At 38.6% G+C, this 24246-nt stretch overlaps 1 protein-coding gene across 3 annotated transcripts in view; it reads left to right on the forward strand.

Annotated features, from left to right (window-relative positions):
• The window catches only part of nedd4a (NEDD4 E3 ubiquitin protein ligase a), a 152773-nt gene that overhangs the window by 46914 nt on the left and 81613 nt on the right, over positions 1-24246 (forward strand). For 2 of the 3 annotated variants that reach the window (XM_043677486.2, XM_043677487.2), the window contains exon 5: positions 12328-12381. In XM_043677486.2, coding sequence (XP_043533421.1) covers positions 12328-12381 — 54 coding nt within the window. Of the gene's footprint in view, positions 1-12327; positions 12382-17206; positions 19338-24246 lie in introns of those variants that run through there. The other variant, XM_043677484.2, reaches the window with a different exon arrangement.

Here is a 24246-nt window from a genome sequence, read left to right on the forward strand (position 1 = left end):
GTCCTCAATAGATTTTCTGTGGAATGGTGTTATGACCAGCTGAGAGAGGATAAATCAGCTCCCCTCTTTATAATGGCTTTATTTTGCAACATTAGTGATTTTGCATTATTTTCAGCGTGCTGCTATATCATACTTCAATTAATTCAAAAATTAAGGAGCCAATTACAAGGGTGCCTTAAGTGAAAGGAAGAAGAATTTATTGCTTCCTAATGCAGAGGAAAACCAATGGCACCTGACGTCAAACGCACAGGCAGGTATGAAGTTTAAAAAATGAGAGAGCGCATCTGGTACAAAGGAAAGCCAAGAATATGCAGTTGAAGAAATCCTGAGTGTCTTTGAAGTGCTTGGATTAATGATTGTTAAGTTTAATTTTTCTTGATTTGTTTAATTAATATCTTGTATCCTCCATAGTGAAATTCATAAATATGTTTGAGTTCTTTGTGAATGAATGTTTCTCCAATTTTCTTTTCACTGGGTATTGTCTTCCAAGAGGCTGAGAAACGAAAAGAGAAAGCACACCTTCTGTTATGCTGTTGAGAATCCATCATTTTTCTCCCTATACTACTTGGCTGAAATAGTTAATTGTACATTCCCAAGTCTGGCTTCATTATTTTTTCCAGACTGGATGATTTGCATGCAAGTCTTTCATTCTGATGTGTAAAACTTCCAGAGGATGTACATCAAACAAGAAACACCGATCTGAGACGCTGGTTTCAGTCGTTTTGATGACCGGTTAATTCCAGTACAGAGTGGCTCTTTTATTGATGGTTTCATGAGTTTGGCACAACTAGATCAGGTGACCATTTAGTCATCTGATACCTGGGTCCTTCCATTTTTAAAGCCTTTTTAGTCCATGAAAAACCAGACTATGGAAGTCAAAGTTTGATGGTCCATTTTTACCACTGATGTGATAAATGGTACAATCTAGACTTGAATAAAATATTCATAGTTATTTTCTGTTTAATTGTTAATGATTTTTGGATGAATGACTTCCACTTCATGAAGTCATGCTGACTGTGATCAATTATATTATATATTTCTAAATGCTCTGTTATTGCATAGAATCATAGAGATGTACAGCGCAGAAGCAGACCCTTCAGTCCAACTTGTCCATGCCGACCAGATATCCTAACCTAATCTAGTCCCGTTTGCTAGCACTTGACCCATATCTCGCTCAACCCTTCCTATTCATCTACCTATCCAGGTTTCTTTTAAATGCTGTAGTTGTACATCTTTTACAATAAACTCTAACATTTTCCAAATGACAGATACAACTATAGGTTGCTTACCTTAACCAGTTTTTAATGTCACACTAACCTTTTGAACAAAAATGTTATATTGACAGTTTCTAACCTTCTGGGACTTTCCCAGAATCTAAGGATTCTTGGAAGATTAATTAAAGTTCATCCACTAACTCTAGCAACTTCCTTACAATGCAGCCCATCAAGTCCAGGTGACATTTTGGTTTTCAGCACCATCGCTTTCCATCATATGTTTTCTCTAATGAAAGTTATTGCATTTAACTATCCTCTCCTTTATTATTTAGTATTTTCGTGATGTCATTAGTGTCCTCTACTGTGAAGAGTGATGCAAAGTATTTTTTTCAACTCTTCTGCCATTTCCTTGCTCCCCATTGTTATTTCCCAAGCCCGTTCTCTAAGGTGTCTGTTCACTGTTGCCTCACTTTTTTTTTCACATTTTTTAAAAAGCTCTTACTGTCCAGTTTTTTTGGTTACTTGTTCCCCATTTAAAATTATGAGACAGGATTGATTGGAATGAATAATTTCCCGTAGTGCAGAACAGGGAATAGAAGATTCCTAGGAAAAAGAATACACAAGTGTACAGATTCTGTATACACATCCACAACACAATTCCATCCGTTCATAGGAATAACAATTAGGACAGAATTAGGCCATTCAGCCCCTCAGGTAATCTCTGCCGTTTGATAACATCGTGGCTGCTCAAATTATAGCCTCATCTTGACTTTCTTGTTTACCCTCAACCCCTCAAAATCTTTGACTCCTTTTTCAATAAAAAAACTTAATCATTTCATTTTATTCATAAATAAAATAAAATATTGCAAAATACTACATGTTTTTTTCTGTCAGCAGTCTTTATCTGCAAGTACGTAGGTGCTGCTCTGCTTAGTGGTTTAACTCTGGTTTGTGAGGTTAAACACTGTTCTGATGTGGATCCCCTGATTAGCTGCCCTTCTGTTTTTCTTCTGCATGCACACACTTTCCATAGTACAAGTATGAATTTGAACCAGTGGAAACTCTGGCCTAGAAAATCTGCACCAGACTGGAATGATATGGGTTGGCACAATGTATAATTGCAACTTGTATAGCAGGTCAAAGCAGATGGATATTGAATTTAACATGGTGCATGTTTTCAGTTTAGTGATCTGGTTAGACCACTTTGCATTTCATTTGGAGATAAGCTAAAGAGTGAAAATTGAGATGAGAGAAATTATTCGTAAGTATATATGTAAGTGCTCAATGGTGAGATTTGTGACAAGTACAGTAATGTGAGCTACATTGTCACAATCATTTTATGTAATAGTGCAGCAAATTAAGTAGGTCCTGGCAGCATTGAAATAAAATCCAAATAAATAATAAAACAGTATGTACTAAGACCGCATTTTTTTCCCTCCAGTATAGATTTATTATGTACTTCAGAGTCTGTTAAATGATCTGCTTCACAATTTAATATTTATTCCTCTGCCAAGACAGTCCCAAAAACTCGTAAGCGCTGAGAGGAAGGAATTCTCTGACCGAGCATGTTCCAAAAACGCCCTATGGTATGTTCATTTATAAAGGGCTGCAGTTAATATTCAGAAACTCTGTATTCTTAATTCTGATTGAAGAAGCTGTATGAAAGAGGGAAATATATTCAAGCTAAAGTGCCCATAAGAAATCAAAGTCTATAGCTATCACAGTGGGTCTCTTGACTCTGGAATGGGGAATAAATTAAAGTGACTTGTAGAAACAGTAACAAGAAAGTACCATACCCTGAAACAATGAAGTCATTTTATTTTTATACATTTCGTAAGTGAGATGTTTTATGCTATGCCCCATGGTGTTAGGGGGTTGGGATTTGATTTCTTAATGGTACTAAAACCCAACAGGTCTCCATTTGTATTTGAAAATATTTTTCAGAATAGTTGCATTTCATTTGGTAATTGTAAATATGCTAACATTGATTAAAAACTATGAAAATATTATATCTGCTTTCCAAATTCCAGCTTATGTGCAAACAAACATTTATTCTGTTTCCACCAAAACATGTAATCTTGAGGAAAAAATATACTCTAAATCTTAAATAATTTTGATTACTTTTCTTAAGTGATTTAGATTCCCACGGTGTAGAAACAGGCCCTTTGGCCTAACAAGTCTTCACTGACCCTCCAAAGAGTAACCTGTCAGACCCATTCCCCTATATTTACCCCTGAGTAATGCACCTAACACTGGGCAATTTAGCATGGCCAATTCTTCTAATAGTGTAGTCAGTGTTTCCTTGGCCAGGTTGATGTTGATGGATGTGAATAGTGATGTCACATCAAAAGAGACCATTATTTCATCCTTTTCTATCTTGGTGTCTTCGGTCTTCAGGAATTCTTGGGTGGAGTGGATGAAGTGGCATGCGTCTTATAATAAGTGTTTTAGTCTTCGGTGTAGCGCCTTGGCTAATCTGTAAGTTGGTGTTCCAGATAGTGAGACTATGGGTCTGAGGAGGGGGCTCCTGGTTTGTAAATTTTGGGTAACCCATAGAAGCATGGTGTGTTGGATCTGTTTGGTTTCATTGTTTGGAAGTCGGTCTTATTTATTTCTCCCAATTTCTGAAGTTTTTTGAGTAGGGTTGTGATTTGGGTCTCTAGTTGTGCGGTCGGGTCTATCGCCACTTGTTAGTAAGTGTTGGCATCTGCAAGCAGTGCGTTCACTTTCTCAATGTAGTCTCTTTGATTTAGAAAGACTGTCAAGCATCGTTTGTCTGCAGGTAGGATAACAATATTTTTATCTTTTAGTTCTTCTAGTGCTTTCTTTTCTTGTATGTTTCTTTCCTTTTTTCCTACTTAATGTTGGTGCACCTGTCTGTCTGATGGTTTGCTGGGTTTCTTCTACGAGTTTGTTGTCTTTCAGTGTTGTTACTAATGCTGCAAATACATCTTTTTTGTCCGCATCCTGGAAGTCATAATTTAATACTCTTACTAAGACTGCTTTTTCAGTGTCTGTTAAAGGTCGGTCAGATAAGTTTTTTATTTTTATCCATGCTTCTGTGTTGTCAGTGTTGTTATTTTGTGTAAGTTTGTCAAATTTTTTTCTGCAAGTCTAGTTTTTTCATTTTCTGTGTTTGTCGCTGTCTAGGGCTCGTTGCCCAATGTCTGTTCTTTCATAGTCTATTGCATTAGTGAGTAAAGTATTTTGGTGCAAAATTTCCTGATTTTATTTAGAGTCTATTGTGGGCATCATTACTCCTTTCTCTAAGCATTCTGCAGCCATTTTGCTCTGCTATTCTTTTGGCTAGTGGGGTGTTAAGGAGAGGTTCGCATTTAAAACATTTAGGTGGTACATGTTTCCTTAGGCATTCGTGCAGGAAGTACAACTGTTCACAGGTAGCATTGGTTTGGTATTTTCGGCCCAGTTTCAGCCTGTTAGAAGAACCAAAGACATATACATCAAACACCACCAACTTCATCAGCAAGGACAATATCATCAAGCTAGTGAACCTATGCCTTATCACCCACTTCACCTTCCAACAACAAAACCTACAGACAAACTAACAGAACACCCATGGGAACTCCGATATCGGGGTTCTTAGTAGAGGCAGTAATGTAGAGATTCGAACAAACAGCTCTGCCAACCATCCAACCCAAACTTTGGATCCACTACATGGGTGACACCTTTTGTCATCACTAAACAAAACAAATTAGAGGAAACCTTCAAGTCCATCAATAATAGCCTTACTGGCACAAAATGCACTGTAGAGGAGGAAAACCACAACAAACTGCCATTCCTAGATGTCACAGTAGAGCGAACAGCTAATGGGGAACTTAAAGCCAGCATCTACAGGAAAACAACACACACTGACCAAATACTGAACTACAGAAGCAATCATCCCAACATCCACAAATGAAGTTGCATTAGAACATTACTTCAACAAGCCAACACACACTGAAGCTCAGAGGAACTATGCAGAGCAGAAGAAAATCACCTATTCAGTGTATTCAAAATGAATGCGTACCCAATGAACACAGCATGCCGGTTTCTCGGCAACAAACCTAAACAAGCAGACAAAACTCATCAAGAAACCCTAGCCACTCTCTCTCCTACGTCAAAGACATCTCAGAAATGACTGCCAGTCTTTGCCAGACCCTTTGGCATTATGGTAGCCCACAAACCCACCAACACACTAAAACAGCAGCTAATGAACTTGAAGGACCCTATACAGTAAACAAGCAAAACTAATGACATTTACAAAATACCTTGCAAGAACGTAACAAACACTACATTGACAAACCGGCAGAAAACTAGCCACCAGGGAACATGAACATCAACTAGCCACAAAAAGATATCACCCACTCTCTCTAGTATCTTTACAAAAGAAGAGGAGGGACACCACTTCGCCTGGGTCAACGCATCCATCCAAGGACAAACCAAACAGAGACACGCACAAGACTTCCTAGAAGCATGTCATACCAACCGGAACTCAATTAGCAAACATGTTGACTTGGATCCCATTACCACCCCCTGAGAAAAAGCAGAAAATGACGACATCACTACAGGAAATGACGTCACCAACCCAAGGAAACCTAAACACACACAAAGCGGACCATACCACCAGTGATTCACCGAAGGCTCACTGATGATGTTACCTAGTAGGTAATGAAACATCTGAAAGCAAACCTTCCAGCTCAGTGAGCAAACGTAATTCAGAAATGAGCCATTTGGCACCTCAAGCTTATTCCACCATTGATCAAGATGGGTTGCTGATCTGTTTATTTGTGTTACAAATTCCAAATCTGTCTACCCCAATGATCCTCAATTCCCCTGCCTTATAAGAAGCTATTCGCCTCTGCCTTCAATGTATTCCATAATCCTCTCTCCACGGTCTTCTGAAGCATTCTGTACCAAAGTCGCACAACCCTCGGAATATGACCCCTAATTTTAAAGCAGTGCTCCCTCATGCTGGACTCACTCACAAGAGGAAACATCCTTTTCATGTCCACCTTGTCAAGACCTTTGAGGATCTTACACATTTAAGCCACCCCTCCGTCTTCTAAACTCCAAATGAAACAAATCCAGGCTCATAAAACAACCTACTCATTCCAGATATCAATGTAGCAAAGCTCCTTTGAACTGCCTCCATGTTAACATCCTTCTTTAAACAAGGAAACCAAAACTGTGCACGATATTTGAGATGTGGTCTCACCAATGTCCTATATAATTGAAGTAAAACATTCTCATTTTTATATTCAGTTCCTCTCATAATAAAAGATAGCATCCCATTAGCCATCTTGATTGTGTGCAGTACTTGCATACTACCCTTTTGTTACTCGTGAACGAGAATACCTAAATCCCTTCACACCTGGAGTTCTGCAGTCACTCATCGTTCAAGTAGTAGTCTTTTTCGTTCTTCCTGCAAAAAGTGAAAAGTTCACATTTTCCCAGATTATACATCTGCTACATTTTGCCCACTCACTTGACCTATCTATATTTATCTGCAATTCCTTCTATTTCTTCGCAACATAATTTCCTACTTTTCTTGGTGTCGTCATGCAAATTTAGTTACAATGTATTGGCTTCTCTCATTTAAGTCATGACCTAAATTGTAAGTTGAAGCTCCTGCAGGACTCTACTTGTCACATTCTGTTAATCTGGGTGCCAATCTGTGCATACTTTGTTTTTTTCCAGCCAGGCAATTTTCTCACCTGTACTGTGAGCTTTTATTTCTGCAATAACCTTTGGTGTGGCACTTTATGAAATGCCTTCTGGGTATCCAAGTATAATATATTTAGCAGGCTTTCCTTTATCCACACTGCATTTTACTTCTTTAAGGAATATGAATAAGTTGTTTAAACATTATTTTCCTTTGACAAAACCTTGCCAACTCTTCCTGATTACCTTGAGATTTCCTACGTGCATGGCTATCATCATTTCTAACACCTTTCTTTGATGGATGCAAAGCAAGCTGCTCTATAGTTTCCTATTTTCTATCTCCCTCCCTTACTGAATAAATGGGTTATTTTGGATACTTTCCAGTGTGATAGAACCTTTCATGAATCTAGGGAAATTTGGAAAATTAACACCAACACATCCACCGCCTCTTTGAAGACTCTAGCGTAATGTCCGTCTGGACTTGGAGACTTATCAGCCTGCAACTGCATTAATTTGCTTAGTATCATTTCCATCATCCTTGTAGTTTTGCTCCTGTCTCCCTTCTATTTCTTGATTTATGCTCATTCATCTCTCTCCTCTGCCCAGAAGACAGAAGGGGATGAGATAGCCTGGTGGTATTAAATCTGTTCTGTTAATCCAGAAACCCAGGAAATTGGAGGGAAGGAAACTGCCATCCTTAGCTGGTATGGCCTATATGTGACTCCAGACACACAGCAATGTGGTTGACCCTTAACTGCCCCCTGGGCAATTAGAGATGGGAAATAAATGCTGGCCTAGTTAAAGACACCCACATCCTGTGAATGAATGATAATGGGAAAAAAAAGCAAAATATTTATTTCATTTGTCTATTATCGACTATTTTGTTGTGCATTTTCATTCTGTAGAGGATCAACACTTCTGACCCATTGAGCTAGCTGTGACATTGGATAATATCATAGCTGATCTGACTGTGGGCTCAACACCACTGTCTTGTCTGTCCTTCGTAATTCTCAACTTCCTTGTTGATGAAAAATCTGTGCAACTCAGTCATGAATATGTTCCGTGACATCCTCCACTGCTGTCTGGGATAGAGAATTCCAAAGATAGTTTCTTCCTCATCTCTTTCTAAAGGCAAGCCCCTTAATTTTATAATATGCCCCTCTAGTTCTATATTACCTGCCAGGAAGGAGCCCTCTCTATCGAGCCATCTCCAATCTTTTTGTTCAACATGATCACCTCTAAACAGCAATGAGTGTAGGCTTGATCAGCTCAACCTATCCTTGTAAGATCACAGCTGTATCCCAGAAATCAAACTAATGAGCATTTTTTGACCTGATCTTCCTAAGTACCAACATCACAACTCTACACAGTAATCCAGGCATGGCCTCACCCGTTCGCTGTACAGGATGTAGCAAGACTTCCCTACTTTTATACTTTTTTCACCCTTGCAATGAAGGCTAACATTCCATTTGGCTTCCAAATTACATGCTGTGCTGCATGCCAACTTTTGTGGTTGCCTTATCTCTCTCTCTATTGCAGCACACTGCAATTTTTGTCCATTTAAATATAAAACATTAAACCTTTCACATATGTAACCACTACCACTGAGAAAGATAAGGGCAGCAGATGCGTGGGACAACCATCACCTGCATGTTCCCTCCAGGCCACTCACCATCCTGACTTGAAAATATATCACTATTCCTTCACTGTGTCACAATTCTCAAACTCCATTCTAATTGCACTGTGTGCATACCTACTCCCATGGATTGCAAAAGCTCAGAAAGGTGACTCACTATTACTTTCTCAAGGACAATGAGTGATGGCAATAAACATTGGCCTAGTCAATGGTGCATCCACTATGTGAACAAATATTAAAATAAAATCTGCCCTTTTATTCTTCCTGCCAAAGTGAATACTTTGGATTTTCGACGTTATTTCTACGTTATACTCCGTGTGCTTTTTTTTTTGCCTATTGATTTAATCTACTTTTCATAGATTCTTTGTATCCTCCTCAACTTAATTTCCCATCTATCTTTGTACATTCAAGTTAACCTTAGCACTGTCTGTCCCTTCTTCCAAGTCATAAATTTAGTTTGTAAATATTGGAAGCATCAGCCTGTGGCATTCTATTAATTAGTTAGTCAATCTGATAATCCATTTATTATATGTGTCTTTCCTGTTAGTTAAGCAATATTCTAACCATGCCAATATATAAACCCCCAACATCATGAATCTTGTGCAGTACCCTTTACGTGAAACTTTGAATGCCCTTTGGAAATCCACGTAGATTACACCTGTTGGTTCCCCTTTATTCACCCTGCTTGATACATCCTAAAGAGATTGAAAATAAATTTGTGAAATACCTTATAATGGATTGTAACATTCTCTGAATGACAGCCATAGGGCAAACTGGAATATAGTTTTGTGCTTCTTTCTCCTTCCTTTCTTGAATAATGATGTTAAATTTGTGGCTTTCCAATCCCTCGGACCTTTCCTGAATGTCGGTATTTTTAAAGAAAATTGAAACCAATATCTCTGCACCCATTTTCAGTCTTTATATTCTCCTTCATTATTTTTTGAGTCACCCTTTTCTGGTAACTAAATATTTGTCCGTCGTCTTGGCTACCACTAATATTTGTTAAAAGTCACAACACCAAGTTATTGTCCAACAGGTTTATTTGGAAGCACTAGCTTTCAGAGTGCTGCTCCTTCATCAGATTGCTGTGGACCACATTCTGCGTCTTATGCTCCACAACCACCTGATGAAGAAGCAGTGCTCCAAAAGCTAGTGCTTCCAAATATAACCTGGTGTCGTGATTTTTTATTAACTTTGTATACCCCAGTCCAACACTGGCACCTCCAAATCATGACTAATATTTGTAGCAGTGTACAGTATTTTTTTTTCAATTTGATGCCATCCTTACATAGTTTAACCAAGGATAGTGCATCCTACTAATAAGACCTTACTTTCTCAGTGGAATATCTTTGAGAAGTGTGAAATAGCTCCTTAAGCATCTGCTGTTGCTTATCTTTCTTTTTAATCTATTTTTCCATTTTGTTTCAGTCAACTCTGTATTCTTACTCTTGTAATTACCTTTATTTAAGTTTAAGGCACTAGTTTAAGAAATACAGTTTTCATCCTCATATTGAATGTGAAATTCTATGTTGTTAAGAACACACTCTTGTTTAGTTGATCTTTTACTATGGGATCATTAATTATGTCTCATTGGACATTAGCATTGGATACTTTGAAGCAAAGTATGTGTTTGTCTGTTTCTATAGCGTTTCTTTTTCTGGGACAGTTTGATGGCCTGTCTTTAGAGGCTGGAGCTTGAGGAGCATCTTGTTGCATCAAGTATGGTTGACCAGAACAATTTGTTGCTTTTTGCCATTAAACTTATGGCAGAGGAAATCAGAGCTGAAAATGTGTTGCTGGAAAAGCGCAGAAGGTCAGGCAGCATCCAGGGAACAGGAGAATCGACGTTTCGGGCATAAGCCCTTCTTCAGGAATGAGGAAAATCAACCTGTTTTGTCAACCATATGGCCATTAAGTCCTGAACTGGGTCTCAAATCTACAGCTTCTGGTTCAGAGACAAGAATGTCACTTAATGCACCATAACATCCAGCTGGTTAGACATTACTGGGTCTAAAATAACTTTCTTTCTTAACTTTGACAGTTCCAGAAAGTTAGTTCTAGGTATGGATTACACTCTGAGAACTTGCGCTTCAGGCTAATTTGCTTTGTCCATTCGCTGAACAGAACCTTCCTTTAATACAAGCCCTCATTATTTGTTGACTTACACTTTGACTTATGTACTTTATTTTTACTTATTTGTACCCAAACTGATTTAACAATTTGATTCTCTGAATCAATATCATTTCTTGTTTTTAAATTTTGGCTTTTATTAGTAAAGACACCTCACCTCCTTTTCCTTGCTCAATTTCTGAAATGTCAAATACACTGAAGTTTTCAGGTCCAATCTTAGATTAGATTAGATTACTTAGTGTGGAAACAGGCCCTTCGGCCCAACAAGTGCACACCGACCCGCCGAAGCGCACCCACCCATACCCATTCCCCTACATTTACCCCTGTATCTAACACTACGGGCAATTTAGCATGGCCAATTCACCTAACCTGCACATTTTTAGACTGTGGGAAGAAACCGGAGCACCCGGAGGAAACCCACGCAGACACAGGGAGAATGTGCAAACTCCACACAGTCAGTCGCCTGAGGCGGGAACTGAACCCGCCTCTGGCGCTGTGCGGCAGCAGTGCTAACCACTGTGCCACCGTGCTGTCCACCAATCATGGTCACTTTGCAGGTATACATTTGAATTTTTCAAAGTGGAGGAAAGCACCTCAGAAGGCTACTTGAAATTGAAATAAAGCAATTCAAAAGGACAATCAAAAATGCATTTGAGATTAATATCAAGAAGTTTCTAAACCTAAGGTGACCAACATTTAGAATGAATTTGGGGATTTGATAATGGAAGAAAGGCAGTGGAATAATTAGAAACATTTGGAAATTGTCATGAGATAATGGAGGATGTATGAGCTAAAATAGTTCTTGACACGATCTTCATTGCACCTGTGATTCAAATCTTGGTCAGCATATTTTTTATGCTGGCCATGTGAGATGTTGGACAGATTAATCAAAGCAATGAGTAGGAAACTGAGTCCACACAAGCTTCAATACCGAGAATGAAACTATAAATTTTAAAATTAGATTAAACGTTGACTATGAGAACAGACAGTATGTTTTTTTATATGCTACATTAGCCAATTAGGATTTTCATTTTCTCATATTATAACTCTTCCTAGATTTTTGGTATTTATGAAGTGATTTTATTTTTGTAATCTGCTACCTAATAGACAGGCATGATATGAGTCCCAATGGATTTGTCAGGTTTTGGTTTGGGACTTTGGTTCTTATCTGCTTCAGATTAAGAGTTAAAATGTTGCATGGCATTTTCTAACTAATTTGGCCCACTTCCTGAAACCTGGCAGTGCCAGTGTTGGACTGGGGTGGACAAAGTTAAAAATCACACAACACCAGGTTCTTTAATATCAAAGAACAGAAACCAACACATCCCATTCTAAAAGATGAAAGACTTGATCTAAAATTGTTTAATGTATCGTCACATCTCCATGACACTGTACTCATTTGGCTATAAATTCTGTGTCATCTTATCTTATTCGCCAAAACCACCTGATGAAGGAGCAGCGCTTTGAAAGCTAGTGTTTTCAACTAAACCTGTTGGACTATAACCTGGTGTTGTGTACTTTCTGAGAAACAGTTAAAACCACTTCGAGAAGTTTCACCATTGATTACTTGCATGGCAAGGTTAAAGGCGCATTTACGTTCTGTTAAATTACAACTTGGGTAGGTGTCGTATGAAAATCTCCTGTGTCCTTTCTAATGAGCATACTTTTATATTTGTCTTTATCTAGGTTCAACCAATGCAGCATCGAATTCTTTTTGAAGTGTTTGATGAAAACCGTTTGGTGAGTATAATGAAATTGCCACTGAAGTGGGTAAACTCAACTCTTATTTTTATTTGTAGCTTCTGAATACAAAGGAAGGATGTAATTTTCTCACTTTTGCATAGTATGTTCTGATTAAGGTAATAATTCTGATTAAGATGATAATTGTGTCGCAAGTTCTGTAGCCATACAGTATTTCTGAATCAATGTTTCAGATTAATTTACATCTCTAATTACCATGGTGTTTTGATTTGTTCATGGGATGAGGGCATCATTGGTTATGCCAGTGTTGATTGCTCATTGCTCGTTGTCCTGGAGAAGCTACTGGTGAGCTAGTGGTCCACCCACATGGTGTTGGGATGAGAGTTTTAGGATTTTGACCCAATGATAATGAAATAAAGGCAATATGTTTACAAGTCAAGATGGCATTTTCCTTGATGGGGACTTTGCAGGTGCTGATGTTCCCATATTTTTGCTGTCCTTCTCCTTCTTGGTGGTAGAGGTTGTGGGTTTATAAACTGCTGTTGAAGAATCCTCAGTAAGTTACTGTAATTTGTGGTACTGCTGCTACTGTGTGTGAGTGTTAGAGGGAGTGAAGATGATGGCTGGGTTCTTGAGTAGAGTTGAAGCTGCACCGATCCAAGCAAGTGGAGAGCAATCCATTAAACATGTGCCTTGTGGATGGTGGATAAAGGTTGTCTGTAACTCACTATTAACTAGCCTCTCGCCTTCCCTTGTCGTCACAATATGTATATGGCCCCTAACCAGCTTTTGTAGCCACTCTAATTATTTGGCTACTCCAGTTCAGTTTCTGGTCATTGGTAATCAACAGGATGTTGATTGTGGAGGATTCAGCAATGGTAAAGCCATTGAATGTCATGGGGCAATGATTAGATTTTCTCTTGTTAGAGATAATTATTGACTGACACTTCTGATGCATAAATATTAGTCGCCATGTATCAGACCAAGCCTGGATATGGCTCTATATGGGCACAGAATCTTTCAGTAACAAAAACAGATATTGCTGAAAAAGCTCAGCGGGTCTGGCAGCATCTGTGGAGAGAAGCCAGAGTTAACGTTTCGGGTTGAGTGACCCTTCCTTAGATTTACAGCATCCACAGTTCTTTTTATTTTTATTTTTATTTTTATTCAGAATGTTTCAGTATCTGAGGAATCACAAATTCCCACCTCTAATCTTATGATGGAGACTTATTGATGAGGAAGTTCAAGATGCTTAGTTCCTTGCAGAACTCTTGCAGTGATATACTTGAACTGAGGTGATTGACCACCATCAATCACGGCTATTTTTCTTTGTGCTAGGTATGACTCCAAGAGTGAAGATTATTTTCCCGATTCCCAATGACTTCAGTTTTATGAGGATTCTTTGATGCCACATTCGGTCAAATGCTACCTTGACATCAAGGACAGTCACCTGACCTCACCTCTGGAGTTTAGGTCTTTTGAGGGCTTGAAGAGTCTATTGTGGGACTGGAATCATATGTAGGCCAGACTGGGTAAAGACTGCTAATTTCCTTCCCTAATGGACATTGGTGATCCAGATAGTTTTTTATTTACAACAACCAAGAATGATTACATAGTTACCATTGGATTAATTTTTAATTCAATATTTTGTTGAATTCAGATTTCATTATTTGCTATGGTAGGATTTGGACCCATAAGCCTGGGCATGGATTACAATCGGAGTGACATTACCATCATGCTTCCCAGTTATTTTCCTCCAAGCTTGAGTCATAATGGCACTTGGTCTAAAAAAAATGGCATGCCATAGCAATGTATGGCTTAGCATAGCATAGTTTATTTTTAAGTAAACAATGAAAATTTGTTAATTATGTTGATCCCTTTCCTGAGAATGTCCATTGGCTGTTCATTTCCTATGATAACAAGGATGTTAAAGTTCTACAGGCCTGTGACAGTCTACAGGTAAGTAGAATGCAGGATTTGACTGGTGACTGACCCTCCAGTTTTGCTTGACTTTCTGTGAGGATGCATTCAGCATCCACTTTGTTTCCTCATGATGGGAAACACTGCAAATCCACAAATTGACATTGTCAAGCATAGCAATGCATGGCAACAGAGCTGATTTTCAAATGTCCTGCTATAACATTTTTGCAAGTTTTAACTTCAACTCATTCTGTGTGACGCTCTGAGTAGTTATAGAATAATGTAACAAAGGAGGAGGCCATTTGACCCATCATTTCTCCGCCAGTTCTTTTGAGAAGCAATCCAGTTCATCTCACTTCCCAGTATTTCCATTTAAATCCCTGTAATCATTTCTTGTTAAATATTTATCCAGTTCATTTTTAAAAACCACTATTGAATTTGTTTCCACCACCCTGTCACACGTCTGAAGTTACCGGTTATCTATTAACAATTAGAGTGCCGTAAACTGCAGTTACATAGAGACATAGAAACAAAGAAAATAGGTGCAAGTGTAGGCCATTCACCCCTTCGAGCCTGCACCATCATTCAATACAATCATGGCTGATCATGCAATCTCAGCATCCCATTCCTGTCCTCTCCCACAAGGGCCACATCCAGCTCCCTCTTGAATATATCTAATGAACTAGCCCCAACAGCTTCCTGTGGGAGAGAATTCTTCTGAGTGAAGGAATTCTTCTTCTTTTCAGCCCTGAATGGCTTACCCCTTATTTTTGGAGTGTGACCTCTAGTCACACTCTGGACTTCCCCAACATCGGGAACATTCTTCCCGCATCTAGCTTGTCCAGTCCCAACAAGATTTTATATACTTCCATGAGATCCCCCTTCATTCTTCTAAATTCCAGAAAATACAAGCCTAGTCTATCCAATTCTTTCTCATATGTCAGTCCTGCCATCCTGGGAATCAGTCAGGTGAACCTTCCCTCGACTCCATCAATTGCAAGAATGTCAGTCCTCAGACTAGTTCCCAATATCTATGCTCACGTCAGCACTCCTCAAAGAGCCTCACTTTTTCAGGGTGCCCTCATTAACGTTGCTGATCTCCCCCCCCAGCACACCCAGAGCTCTTGAACAACCGTTCACCATTTCCTTCTTTTTCCTTCAGCCTGACGTTGTTCTACATTTAATTAAACAACAGTGTTTTCTTTTGGAGACTGATTCTGTGGGCTGTTTGGATCTTCTAGGAGAAAGTGAGACTGCAGATGCTGGAGATCAGAGCTGAAAATGTGTTGCTGGAAAAGCGCAGCAAGTCAGGCATTCCTGAAGAAGGGCTCATGCCCGAAAGTCGATTCTCCTGCTCCCTGGATGCTGCCTGACCTGCTGCGATTTTCCAGCAACACATTTTCGGCTCTGTGGGCTGTTTCACTACTTCCCCCGGCATATATTGTTACCAGAACAAGGCTAATAAAATTGTTTCTGAATTGTGTCAATTTACAGAAACTCCAGATAGTAAGCATTTCTGCACAGACAATTCTTTTACTGTTGACATTTTTACATTTGTAGAATTTCTGTTGATATTGTAAGATAGTTGTTCAGGTGTGTGCTCCCAAAAGTTTGGGATTTAATTTGGTATATTAAGATTTTGTTTCCTTTTGAGAAGCTTGGTACTTTTCTTCAAATCAGACATTCTAGTGTTTAGAGCAGTGTATTTTGTCATTAGTAATACTGAATCTAGAATGAAGAGTGAGACTGAGAAACTGCAATGGCTGTAAATATTCCAGTTCAATGCAATGTTGAAAAAGCTGAGCTGGTGTGTAACAAAAATTCCTATGCCTTTGGCTGTCTGGAACTTTATTTAGGAAAAAAAAAGTCCTGGAATCGAAAAGCATGATGCTAATTTTTTTTTCTACAAAGAGGGCATTGTTCTATCCAGATGCATTTTTTATGGAAATGTTTTTGCAATAAAAAAAGGAGTTTGACCATGCATTTATTTCTGTACAAAGAAACTACCTATGGCTCTGGTGCACGCTGTTTGGTTAGGTTAGCTATTTTGTTTGCTTTTTGACTAAGTGCAAATTGAAATGCTCAAAGGGCCATTTTTAGTTTTATTTGCAATTCAGAATAACTTTCTCACTTCTGTGCAGTGGTAGAAAATTTTTGTAAAAGGCATCTGTTAAAATACCAGCAGAAAATGGTGTAGTTGTTACAGCTTTTGATTATAAGCAGTACATTTTTCCATTGTGCAGCCACTTTTAGCCCCTAAGGGCATTAAGATGGCCATTATACAGTTACCAAACACTTGCTGTTTGACTCGTGGAAAAATATTGCACCTTTTATTTCATCAATCCAGCTGAATGGTCTACTATTCCTGCGTAGCAACTTGCAAACTGTTGAGTGTTGGGTTAATAAAGTATTATGTTAAGGTTTTAACTGGAATGTGTGAAGTGGCTAGTCATCTTATGTCATGGTTCCACACACTAAAATGTCAAGTAACTTTACATCTTGCAAGGCTTGGAACGTAAAATCTGTGTGACTTCACTCAAAGGAAATTTTCTCTCGCTTGTAAAGTGTATGCAGTATCATAGCCTGAGATGTTGGTGCAGAGCTGTCATCATTGAGGAACAATTTCTGATGTGTTAAGATTGTACCTTTATTACATGATTACAAGATGAAGAGGAAAGTATTTGAAAAATGTTTCCACTTAAAAATAAATTACTTATTCAGTGCTTTTGAATCTGTGCAGCTGATCGGAAAGCCACAGGAAGAAAAGAATGTAACTCCTTTGGCACAGCCACGAGTTTCAAATGTCAGAATGTGGCATTTCTGTGTATGAAGAGAGAGGTTTTTCCCAGTTAGCTACACTGAACAGTCTTGACAAGCAGCAGCCTAGTACTAGCAGGATTTCAGTCCAATGGGAGTCTAAAAATAGTTTTGTTTTTATTTTTTTAAACAAGGATTTACTTCTTTTAAATGATTTCTTCTTTTATATGGTTGGATTTCAATGTGTTTGGTTAGAGCAGGACTGAAAATGTGAGTTCAGAACTACTGTCTGCCAAAAAAAAATGTTCTTATCACATTGAGGAACTGATGAAGGCAAATTGTATTTGACTGTAAATGCAAAACTATGGAGTGCTCTCGTAGTTATTAACAGTCGCTTCCTGTCTATTTCTCATATCCCTGAGGTTTTAACATTGTGGGTAATACTCAGAAAGCCTTTTGATTCTGAATTATGCTGGATGTCGCTCTTTAAAATTTCCTGTAATGCAATACTATGGGGTAAAAATACGATGTTGGTTCAGTGTTGGAGAAATGTTTGAAACTCCACTGCCTAAAGCAGTGCCACATATTTAGCTTGCTTGCCGGGGACGAGATGTAATATATGAAACCGAAATGCAAGAAGATGTTGATTTTGGGTTGGATTCAGTCATTCATGCAAGTAAAGGAGATTTAATTGAAGCAAGGTTGGCTAGAATTCAAACAGTGTGCAGCAGCTGAGCTTCTTGTAAAGGTTGCTGAGTTTTCAGTGCTGTGGAAGAGCGTCTGCCTTTATTTCTCACCGTTAGAGACACTCATGGCTATTCAGACTTGCGGGAGGCATTCCTGCGATCATGATTTTTGCTGCTGGACATTTCTAACTTCCTAGGCTTAATAGCCTTGGTGCACTAATGACTGGAATGCTGCTTGTCACTTCAGCTATTTCTGCTTATCTACAGCTCCTGATGGTGACCGTATCGCATGTGGCAGTGCTTGCTATGATTGCCTTAAGCTTTCTCTGCAGATTGTGAGTTTTTAACCAGCTCAGATTCATTCCAACCTAGGACCACTTTATTGTATTTCAAAAAGGAAGAATGGCCCGTCGTTTGCGATTGCATTTTGCAACCAGGAGGAGCAACACTGACCCACTGTCTGAAACTTCGGGAGAGGGCTTGGAGAGTAACATTTGTATGACAGTTGAGACTGTACCAGTAAATGTGAGAAAGAATGTTCACCAAGTGACTACACATGAACCTGTGGTGGTGCAGACAGCATCACAGGGTGAACGTATCCTACAGCGCAGTTCTTCATTGTTTATACCACAGGTTAGTAACAATGATCATCACCGCAAAAAAAGCTCCACGTTGCAAATATCACTGCAGTCCAAACAATCCAGAGGACAGTGTGAACCTAGTACTCGTACCAGCAACAATGGCAGTGAGGGTGGTTCATGCAATGCTGATATTTCTTTTGACCAAGAGCTTTTAGAATGTGTGGTGGGGTCCACCAAAGCATCGGTAAAGTTGAGGAAATCGAAGGTGCCGTTGAGACGTTGTTCATCACTGGTGATATTTCCTCAGAGTCCATGTAGCACTCCGCCAGCTACACCAACAAGCCCAGATCCTTTTACAAGTGCAAGTAACAATCCCACATTAAATAGATTCCTTCCTTGCCCCCATGAACCAAATCAAGATGAAGATCAGGCTGTGTCTAAATTCAAAGAAGCAAGCGCATGTTTTGTTGCAACAGCAGTTAATGGACTGCGTTTGTCTAACCCAATTTGTGCTTCTACTGAAATTAGAGACATTAAGTCACTTCATTGCAATGGACAGCAACCTGGCAAAAATCGAGCAATAGATTATGGTGAGGACGAAGCAGAGTCTTGGGGGAAGGTGAAGAAACTGCAAAGACCTTCAAATCACATTCTGCACTTAAATTACCAAAGAGCTCATGTATTTGGAACAGAGACCAAGGAAGGACAAATTCAGCCTGAGTCGTTCATGAAGGAGTTTAAGCAGAGTTCTTTAAATGCTGGACATACACATCATCCTAACAAGTTAATAAGGAGCACCTCTGTATGTTTACCTTCATTCAATGGTGTGATAGAAAGGGAAATTATAAATGATCAAAATAAACGTCCGATCTTTCAAAGGAGCCATTCGCTTGAAGTTCCCTGTCAGTTGGTTTCCAGTTATCACTCGAAACCTAAGCAATCAAAGGTTGGGATCCCTCATTTACAAATCCATGTAGCTCCCAGATCAGAGCAAAAGAGCTTTAATTCTGTGGAGGAAGTGACTGGAACTGTTTGGGGACATAAGTGCAAGGTAAGCTAATTCAATGAATTGGTCAGACAGGTTGCAACATTGAATTGTAAAAATTAAACTTATTTTGTAGGTCTCTCCCTGTCTCAAAGACTTTGAATTAAAATAATCAATTTATCTTATTTTCCTTCTACTTTTAGTACAAATCGTGGGTTGTTTCTTTAGAATTTAGTAACAGTTTTGTTAAACAGGGTGATTACTACTACAAAATGGCAGAAGTCCAAAAATTAAATTTCCTAGAGTTTTTAATTGTTCTAAAATTTATTATTGATGATTGCAGACAGCTGTGTCCCAGTGTTGATTTACACTCTTTCTAATTAAGGACAATTTAATAATTTATTAATCTATTTAGTGATACTGCTCAGATCTGAAGGTATGGACTGTATGTCTGCGAGTCTAAAGAATATTTGAAGCATGTTGTATATTCTATAGATATCCGTAATATAAAATTGTTTTCTGGCTGAAGAATATCTTTTACAGGTGGTTGTTAATGCAGAAGAAATTTTCTTGTCCTTTAACTTCTCTGTTGGATGTTTTCATTAGCTTCCTATAAGGAAAGTGATTCAGTTTAGTACAAAACTTAGTGTTCTGGGCAAGCACTTACGTGCAAAAGATTTTTGCTCATTTGATCTGCACAATCTATTAAATGTTAATATTGAGATAATCTAAATCAAATATCACGTTTTACTGCTAATAAGTTACATTTTTGGATGAAAAGTTATTTATTCAGTAAGACATGTGAATTTAAAATGTTTAGATTTCGCCACTTTGCAGGATAGTATACTTTGAAAGCAGATTAGCTAAATCTAACTTATAATGAGATAACTGTAACTATGTTGTCTTAACACAACATCGTAACATTAATAACATACTTTAGCTAAGAACATCACCTTTCAATTTTTTAACTTTAGACCACAGTTGAACTTGAAAATGCATATACCATTTACTCTGGTAAATTTATCTTGGCTTTCAAGGTAGCAGAAAGGAGTATCCTTTGCAAATTACCTTTAGACATGCAAATTTGTTTCCTGCTGTTTAAAATGTTAGTTGTTTCATAAATAGGTGTAGGACTAACTAATGATTTCCCTTTCAGTGCCTCAGTTGTCTCCTCTAACCTCATTAAGCTCCGTTCCATTTAAAATGCATGTTACTTACCATACTCAAAATTGTTAGAATTGGAGTAGAAGTAAAAGTCAGTTACACATGATCATGTTTTGGAGTAAAAGCAAGTCTGTATTTCCAGATGGTAGCTGTGTTAGAACTAGTTGAATCTGTTTTGATTTATTTTAATTCTCCACTTTAATTTCCACATTGATGCACTGAGTGCATGTATGTTGACTTTGATTTGTAAGGAATTATTTGGATTGTTGAAATACACAGACAGCTAGGTTGTCCATTTGTTTCACATACTGAATTAAAGCTTGGTTGCCTAAACATAGCAGAGTGTAAACCTGATTTAAATATATTGCGCCCAGAATATTTCATCAGACTCCAGATAGTCTGGCCTGGAATACTGTTATGGAAGGTCTGAGTTCAAATATAACAACCTGATATTAGAGTAGTGGTGGTCACTGCAGCCATCTGTACACAGCAGACATGAAATTGGATCAGACCATGGTTGAGTTTTGTTGTGCTTGCAGACGTGAAAGGTCCACATGTTCCTCTTTCACTTGGGTGCTGCACTTCAGCAACAAGGTATCAGATATCCCACTGTCTATAATTAACATCTTGTTAAAGGGAACTTTTGAAATCCATGCAAAAAGATTTGACTCCTTTTTTTTGTGACAAATCTGTTGCGCTTGGATCCTATAATTGTCTGAATCCTAATTATCATTTCTATAACAATAATACTAAACTGGAGGAAAAATAAAGACTCATCCACAGCAAGGCTAGCAGTTGTCATTTCAGAAGTGGAGTGTTTAAGGATTGCCAGCAAGTTTCTGGGTTTAACCCTTGTAGATAAATTGACTGTTATCATTACCTTGCAGGGAGCAATGATACAATCCAATCACCTTCCTGTCCAAAGTAATCAAATGGTACCTTTTTACACTTACTCCCACCATGCTATGGTTTTATTTATTTTGAGTATTTCCTCCTTTTTTTTGGAATAAGATTAATTACTATATTTGAAGTAGTTTTGAATGGCATCCCTGTGCAAATTAACTGCATCAGTCAGACTACTTTTGGCTAGGCATTGGCCAATGCTGGGTTTTTGATTTTAAAACCTGTTAACTTGCCACAGAATATACTTAATAAATTATACTACCTTTTTGTGTGGTTCAGCAGTGCCATGATATTGGAGTTTGAAGTCTGCTTCTACTTCAGCCCAAGGTTTCAGGGTGATAGTTTCTTTAGTTTCGCTTCTGCTTTTTCCTGGCACACATTTAGGTCCAATCAGGACATAGGCCACGCTGGGGTCAGGCATAATTTCTGATATGGGTAGGGAATATTCTGGGGGCATTATCCATAAAGATGCACCTGTCAAGTTATGTTCCATGCCAGCACTGCTAGAAATCGTGTGAGATGTCTGAGCCCCTCGGCAATGTCCCTCAACATTGGATATGACTGTTCAATGTCTGGATGTAAACTAGCATCTATCTTGGGGGAATGATAATAACTCCCTTAATGCTCATGCATCATCAACCCCACTATTAAAGCATTACTCTCTGTCTGGTGTCAGTCCATGTCATTTCTGTCCCTGAGCTCCAAAGAATATGATTGAAATGACAGAACTTGACCCACTGACACTAGCATTCCTCTGTGAAGAGAAAGAGTCAAGAACCATTTGCAGGGTTTCCTTCATGATTATATTTAATCCTGATTTTAATCATTAAGAACACACTCCATTACCCAGTCAACTTTCTGAAATGTTTGATTTATAAGGAGAGGCTGGGCAAGCTGGGACTTATTTTCTCTGGAGTGTAGGAGGTGACCTGATGTTCTAAAATAATGAGAGGTTTAGTTAAGATGAATTTGGGTGCCATTTCCCTAGGGTAGGGGAATTCAAGACTAAGAGGCATATTTTTAAGATGAGAGGAGAAAGATTTTAAAAAGTGAAGGGCCTTTTTTATTTACAGGTTGATTTGTGTGTGTGAACTGCCTGAGAAAGTGGTGGATATGGGTCTCGTTACAATATTTTGAAGACATTTAGGTAAATACATGAATATCATGTTTGGAGGGATATGGGCCAAGCTCAGACAGGTGAGACTGGTCAGCATGGACTGGTTGGGCTGAATGGTCTGTTCCCATGCTTTATATCATTATGACGACTTTTTGTTCCAGTTGTTTCACTGTGTGGGTAACCTTTTGTTTTGGTAACCTTTTGAGTTCAATGGATTTCTGACTGCACTTTTTTGTTACTGATGACTCTTAGCAACACCATGGCAACATGTGAGAATGAATACACACCATGCACAGATGCTGTATTCCATTTCATTTCCATATAAGGGAACTTAATTTCTAAGTCGAATCAATCCTTGGCTTCTAATTGTAATACGTTCAATTTCTAACACTTTATCGACCAACTTATTTTTTGTTCAATTGAACTATATCATTTGATTGGGAATCGGTTTAGCTCAGTTGGCTGGATTGTTGGCTTATAGAGCAGTGTGATGCCAACAGCAGTCCTTCACCGGTTTGAGGTTACCATGAAGGATTCTCCTTCTCAATCTCTTCCCTCACCTAAGGTCTGCTGGCCCTCAGGTTAAATCACTGCCAGTCACTTCTCTCTAATGAGAGAGCAGTCCCAATGGTCTGGTAAGACTATGGCGACACAACACATAACACATCATTTGATTAGTGAACTAAGCTTTCTATGCAGATTAACAAAACTCTTTCATTCTATCTAAACAATTCATTCTACAAGATCCTGCTGTCTTCAGCTCATCATCAATGACCATCTGTCCAGTAGAAGGTCAGAAGTGGAAATGATTCGCAATGCTCAACGCCATTTGTGACTCCTAGACACTGAACCATTCTGTGTCCCTATGGAGCAAGACCTAGACAACTTAAAAGCATGTGTAATAAGTAGCAAGTAACAATTGAACCGTAAGTACCAGACAGAGCATTTCCAACAAGGAAGAATGTAATTATCACTCCTTGACATTCAATGATATTACCATCATTGAATCTCCCATCATCGACATCCTGGAGGTTACCATTGAGCAGAAACTTTATTGGACCAGTCATAAAAATATGGTGACAGCAAGAGTTACTAAGAAGCTAGGAATTCTGTGATGGGTAACTCATAAAGCCTGTCCACCATCTGTACGCCACAAGTCAGCAGTGCGATGGAATTCTCCCCACTTGACTGGATGAGTTGAGCTCCAACATTACCCAAACGCAACACTGGGTTAATTTGTGCTTCTGACATTATACTCACCCATTTGCATGTGTGGGACTGAGCATTTAATAAGGAGCTTTTAAAAAAAACGCAACCTTATAAATCGCTGCGTGATTTTGATTTTAAGCAATCACTTGACAGACTGAAGCACTGTGAGTAGTTGACATGCACTTACAATCTTACACCAAGCAATTGAATACAATAGGCAGTATCCAGTACTAAACAGTCCACTTGGTAGACACCCCATTCACTTCTCATTTTTGCAGAAGACATGCTACTATCTTTCTTCTAGTCTGAAATACATCATTCCTTCTGACTATATAACTGAGCAACACTTTAAGACTTGTGAGAGATGTAATATTTATTTTAGGGTGACATCAAATCTTTTCCAAATCACTTACTGAGGATACTAGCTATGCACCTCCAGCCCATCTGTGTTTTGAACCCATTTTCTAGGGCACAAGTCCTACAGGGAGTTGTGTGTGTTGCTGGAAAAGCACAGCAGGTGAGGCAGCAACCGAGGAGCAGAATTGACTTTTTGGGCATAAGCCCTTCATCAGGATTCCTAAT

Source organism: Chiloscyllium plagiosum, unplaced genomic scaffold (assembly GCF_037043375.1).
Source record: "Chiloscyllium plagiosum isolate Xiang-an unplaced genomic scaffold, Cpla_swu_hap1 HiC_scaffold_39, whole genome shotgun sequence".
NCBI classification, from domain to species: domain Eukaryota; kingdom Metazoa; phylum Chordata; class Chondrichthyes; order Orectolobiformes; family Hemiscylliidae; genus Chiloscyllium; species Chiloscyllium plagiosum.